This window comes from Epinephelus fuscoguttatus, linkage group LG10 (assembly GCF_011397635.1).
Source record: "Epinephelus fuscoguttatus linkage group LG10, E.fuscoguttatus.final_Chr_v1".
In the NCBI taxonomy this organism is placed as follows: domain Eukaryota; kingdom Metazoa; phylum Chordata; class Actinopteri; order Perciformes; family Serranidae; genus Epinephelus; species Epinephelus fuscoguttatus.
In genome coordinates, this window is record NC_064761.1 from 17,363,864 (window position 1) to 17,370,153 (window position 6,290).

General features: G+C 39.7%; 1 protein-coding gene across 1 annotated transcript; it reads left to right on the plus strand.

Annotated features, from left to right (window-relative positions):
- Positions 1-897: 897 nt before the first annotated feature.
- On the plus strand, positions 898-6,047 carry ptgs2b (prostaglandin-endoperoxide synthase 2b). Its single transcript, XM_049587265.1, has 10 exons — positions 898-1,053; positions 1,401-1,517; positions 1,616-1,759; positions 1,894-2,037; positions 2,403-2,584; positions 2,689-2,772; positions 2,870-3,116; positions 3,681-3,967; positions 4,063-4,210; positions 4,894-6,047. Exons 1-10 carry the CDS (start codon positions 993-995, stop codon positions 5,304-5,306), a joined length of 1,827 nt encoding a protein of 608 aa, XP_049443222.1. The 5' UTR covers positions 898-992; the 3' UTR covers positions 5,307-6,047.
- The last annotated feature ends 243 nt before the right edge of the window (positions 6,048-6,290 follow it).

A 6,290-nucleotide genomic window follows, 5' to 3' on the forward strand; every position in this document is an offset into this window, starting at 1 on the left:
ACCGGCAGGTAAATTCTCATGAATTGATCTGTTCTGTATGACATGTATTGCACGTCTGTCCGTCCTGGAGAAGGAGGGATCCCTCCTCAGTTGCTCTTCCTGAGGTTTCTACCATTTTTTGCCATGTTAAAGGGTTTTTTGGGGGAGTTTTTCCTCATCCACTGCGAAGGTCCAAAGGACAGAGGGATGGCATATGCAAGCTCTCTGAGGCAAATTGTGATTTGTGATATTGGGCTTTATAAATAAAATTGATTGATTGATTGATTGATTGATTGATTGATTGATCAATGAATCTAATACCAGAAATACTTCACTAAACATATCTTTATTTTCATATATTTGCTCCATGATTTAAACATCAGATTATTATTTTGAATTACAGTCGTCATCTTGTGGACATGTAGTCTATACAACTGAGATATTCGGGGGAAATATATCTTTAATATTAAAGTGTCTGCTTGCTGTAGCCTACTTCAGATACTTATGCATTAAAATGTAAAAAAAATTAAAAACAAAAACAAAATGCATTTCTGTAAAAGCCCATTCTTTACAACTTGCCGTTTTCATAGGAAGAAATAAAGCTTTACATATGAACACTTTTTTGTTTTATATTCATGTTTTTTATTGAAATAATTCCACTTGGAAAAAAACAGGAGCAAAAAGAAGGGGGCAGGGAAGCGTTGCCAGTAAAATCAGCTCGGTGCCATAAACACACACAATACCCCCACTTTAAACCACAGAGAAATAACGATTGTGTAAGAAAAAATATTCGGGTATTACTTATTACTCGATGAATTCGTAGCCACATCTCTGTATCATTCATTAGCCTACAACTATTCATGATGACAAACAGATAACGCCACCCCCTTTTTACAGGCGTATAAAGGTGCTGCGACGCGCAGGTTTGGACAGTCAACGTTTCAGCCTCGGAGCGATACCACAGCGAGAGAAGAGAGCAGGAGAGAGAAACGAGATCCGACAGTCTTTGGAGTATGAACAGATTCACATTTGCGGTTTTCCTTGTGGCACTGGGTTTTCTTGTCTGCGAAGGGAGTAAGTAGAGGACACTGAAAATTACATTACGCTGCTTCAACAGAGGCATGCAAACTCAAAATTTAGGTTTTAGGTGTCTAAAAGTTTTGTATTTTATACTCTGTGAGTCTTTATTTAAGACATAATTTTTAAACACTCACAATGTGTTATATGTATAGAAATATTAAAGCTTAACACTAAAATGTTACAAAATACCATTAAAGTTTGTCTTTATTGCTCAGAGGCTTATTACATTAGGCTTTAACACGAGTATTCTAGTATTTGGAGGATATTTGAAGCTTCTCTAATAGATTTTTGTTAGTATCTGAAGTGAATTGTCAGTAACCACCCAACATTGTACCCTGCAGGTAACCCATGTTGCTCAGTGCCGTGCCAGAATAGAGGTGTGTGTACGGCACTTGGACCAGATAATTATGAGTGTGACTGCACACGTACAGGGTATCATGGACAAAACTGCACAACACGTAAGTATGAATGGCTCACATGAGGTTAATGTTAAAACCTGGATGTGTTTGTTGCAGTGATTTGTTCAATAATTAACTTCCCCCTTTGACTTTCACAGCTGAATTCCTCACCTGGCTCAAGATCTCCCTGAAGCCATCACCCAACACCATCCACTACCTTCTCACCCACTTCAAGGGCTTCTGGAACATCATCAACAACATCTCATTTCTCAGGGATGCCATCATGAGATACGTGCTGACATGTAAGTGTCTGTAGCTGAGGGTAAAATGAGGACATGGATTTATTTCATATCATATTGAATCATTCGTACAGCAGCTTGTAAAGATGCAGTTGTGGCATTCAAACTAATAATGAAATGCTTTTTCCTCTCTATAGCTCGATCCCACTTCATCGATAGTCCTCCAACTTTCAATGCGGATTACGGCTACATAAGCTGGGAGGCTTATTCCAACCTTTCCTACTACACACGTACCCTCCCGCCTGTTGCAGAGGATTGCCCAACCCCAATGGGAGTAGCAGGTGAGTACGCACTCTCGCTCTCTCTGCCTTTGGAAAACCAGTTTTCTCAGATTCTTGAATACTGAGCAAGAGTAGCTTGGCCTCGTTACATCACAGGAAGTGCTCAAACTTGAAATGATTCTCTCTGTTGGACTGACTGAGTGGAAATGTGTTGAGGGAACACAGCAAATCCTGCCCCAGCAAGCCAAAACGAAAGAACATAAAACCACATTGAACTTGTCTCAGGAATTTACAATGACAGTGAACCTCAGTTAAAGCTTTTCCTACAATAAATCATCACATTTCAGTCATGTGAACATTAAAGTTTCTTGGCTCTACATTGTAATGTTGTATGCTTACTGTAATGTCCTAAATTGTTTCCCCAGGTAAAAAGGAGCTACCTGATGCTAAGATATTGGCTGAGAAGCTTCTGGTGAGGAGACAGTTTATCCCCGACCCGCAGGGTACCAGCCTGATGTTTGCATTCTTTGCACAGCATTTCACCCACCAGTTCTTCAAATCTGATATGAAGAAAGGACCTGCTTTCACCGTAGCTAAAGGTCATGGAGTAAGTACAGCAGATTTAAAATTCATCGGATCTTAGTCAGGAAAGAGAGACAAAAAGATTTATGAAAGGCTAAACTTTAATTATGGTGTTGTTTTTGCTTTTAGGTGGACCTCGGCCACATTTATGGGGACAACCTGGAGAGGCAGCACAAGCTCAGACTCTTCAAAGATGGCAAGCTTAAATATCAGGTATGAGAAGACACAGATGGACAGTACTTTAAACAGCCGAGTGCTTCAGACCACACAAGTGTCTAACAGTTGCTTCCTGTCTTGTGTAACTCTGCAGATCATTGATGGGGAGGTGTATCCCCCAACAGTCAAGGAAGTGGGTGTCGACATGCACTACCCTCCTCATGTTCCCGACTCTGACCGTTTTGCTGTGGGCCATGAGGCATTTGGCCTGGTCCCAGGTCTGATGATGTACGCCACTATCTGGCTGCGGGAACACAACCGGGTGTGTGATGTGTTGAAGGAGGTCCACCCTGACTGGGACGACGACAGGCTCTTCCAGACCACCCGGCTCATTCTGATTGGTGAGTTCATGTACAAAAGTTTTTGAAAACATTTTCTGTAATGTTGCTGGACAAAAAAAGTCAAAACAAGAAAGGCAAGAGATCATAACATTAATGTAGTGACTGTGGGAGATGTGAAAAGCGGAAGTTGTACTGTCTGTTTCGTCAGTCACCAACCAGCAACCCTGTTGCACAAAGTAGAGCATCTGAACTCTGCTGTAAGAAACAGGATTTACTGAAAGATGAGAAAAAGAAGAAATGTTTTGTTTTTATTTCCAGACTTAACTGCTTGTTTACAAATTATGATTTTGATTTAAATATTCCCTTTAAACATTTTTCAAGGCATATGAAATACACTGCTTGAATAATAATATTATGATATGGATTTAAACAAAAAAAACACGAATGTGCAAATATTTGTATTCAAAAGTGTAACTGCTGCACAACTTGTCATCCAACTTCACTGAAAACTTAATTCTCAGTGTATGCGCACCAGAGGTTTCAAGTTTCCTCAGCAAAGTAGCAAAAAGAAATATGGTTTTAAATATCTGCATTTAATTAAATATAAAATCTTCTATCCTGTAGGAGAGACCATCAAGATTGTAATCGAGGACTATGTGCAGCACCTGAGCGGCTATCACTTCAAGCTCAAGTTCGACCCCGAGCTGCTGTTCAGCCAGCACTTCCAGTACCAGAACCGCATCGCGTCCGAGTTCAACACCCTGTATCACTGGCACCCTCTGATGCCTGATACTTTCCACATTGAAGAGAAAGAATACAGCTATAAAGAGTTTGTCTTCAACACCTCTGTGGTGACCGAGCACGGCATCAACAACCTTGTGGAGTCATTTACAAAGCAGATTGCTGGACGGGTAAGAACTCTTTGAGCAGCAATTAGATTTTAGATTTTAAAACCACTGTTGCTTTAAGAATGATTAACTGACTTTTCATTCATTCATCTTTTTAGGTTGCCGGTGGCCGAAATGTCCCAGGACCTATCCTTTACGTGGCCATTAAGTCCATTGAGAACAGCAGAAAAATGCGCTACCAGTCTCTGAACGCCTACAGGAAACGATTCTCCATGAAGCCCTACACCTCTTTTGAAGACATCACAGGTGAGACAAAGTTACAAAACCTAATGCTTGCAGGTGGAAAGTCTGACGTCAGAAGATAATCAAAGAGGTTATTATCAACTTGAAGTGAAAGGAAATCTTGCCTCGGGCCAAATTATTACTGCATTATTGATAGTGTTGTTGTGAACTGATTGCACAAATTAAATGTGAGCTTGAACAACACGCCCAGACGCTACAGATCTTAACATCAAAGCTCATGTGATGCATTACTTATTATTAAAGAAATGAACCTAGCTTTAGTCCCCAGCTGCTTTGGAGGTTAGGAATTTATTTCCGTGACTGTAAGAACCAGATGTGCATTTCATCTTGAGATAATGTAAGCAGATTGTCATCACAGAGAGCAAGGCATAAACAGACGAGAAAGGCCTCCTGCTGCAGAGGAGATTTAAGTTTAACTAGAAAAGAGGATTTGATGTTGATTAAAAACAAAGTGTGATGTATGAGGAGATAAAAATGTATTAAAATGTGCGTGCTTGTAAGAGACATGAAAAGATAGAAGTAAGGACAAGAAGGGAGATCATTTTTATCTACTATTTGCTGGATTTGAATCAGTCAAAACACTGGGCTCATATTTAGACTAGCATTGAGCTTTGCAGCTGCTGTGTGTGTGAGAGAAACCAGATGGAGACACTAACTACAACTATTTCCTACTTTGTGCTACTCAGGAGAGAAAGAAATGGCTGCAGTGCTCGAGGAGTTGTATGGACACGTCGATGCTGTGGAGCTGTACCCAGGTCTGCTGGTGGAGAAACCCAGGCCCAACGCCATCTTTGGGGAGACCATGGTGGAGATGGGGGCTCCGTACTCCCTCAAGGGCTTACTGGGAAACCCCATCTGCTCCCCCGAGTACTGGAAGCCGAGCACATTTGGAGGCAGTGTGGGCTTCGAAATTGTCAACACCGCTTCTCTTCAGAAGCTCGTCTGCAATAACGTGAAGGGCACCTGCCCTCTGGCTTCCTTTCATGTGCCTGACGTCAAAGAGACGGGGTCCATGACCATCAACTCAAGCACATCCCACTCACGTAGCAATGATATCAACCCCACAGTCATTTTGAAAAAAAGGACTACTGAGCTCTAATTTTTTATTCTATAAGGTTTTCTCTCTCTTTTTTTTTAACATATTAGTTTATTTATTTATTTATTTATTTTTGTATTTATTGTATTCTATTTATAATGTAACAAGGAAAACAGAATTTTTATATGTAATTTTGTATATTTTTGTTTACTTATCAAGAACAGAAGTCTGTGGTTGTGTTTATTTATTAAGAGATTAATTGTATCATACAGTAAGTTATTGTGACAGTTATGACCTCAGACAATGCAACTTGATACTTGAAGGTTAGTTTACAGTCTTAACTACATAGTAGTGCACATTACATTCCTGTTACTTGTTCCCTGGGATCAACTGCTACTCTTCCATTTTGCAGTTATGCGACTGTCCCAGAACAGCAGTGATCTGTTCTACAGACAGAGAGATACAGTATAGCATTGTTCACGGTGAACCTAATGACTGATGTTAACTCTCTTGATCTAACATTACTAGAGTGCATTCCTATTTCAGTATTGCTTTACTGATTTCTTTTCTACTTCAGTCTGTGTATTGGCTTTGGAAATTTCAAATGACATTAATAACTAAGCTGCACTGTTGTTTAGAATTGCATTGTCATGTTATAGATATTGTTTAAAACAAACATGTACTATTTAAAATAACCATGTACTGTATACAGTAGGAATATTTGTAAGTCTTGTTTTCAGTGCCCATTGATTTGTAAGGTTGACACTAATAAATGTTGCCAGAACAAAAGGCATTTCTCAGAAATCAGCTGACATTCTTGTCATTTTCACTTTGTGACTCTGATGTAAAGCTCTTACACACACTCTCTGAATGATGCTGTGGGAACAAATAAGTTTTGTCTTTCTGAGGAAACAGTGTAATCCAGGTACTGGATAAATCTAAAGCACATAGCAGTTCAGAATATATGCAATTTTGAAAAAGTAAGAGTAAGGTTTTTTGTGACAATCATGTTTCTTAAATTAGAGATATGGCAACAGCAAGAGACAG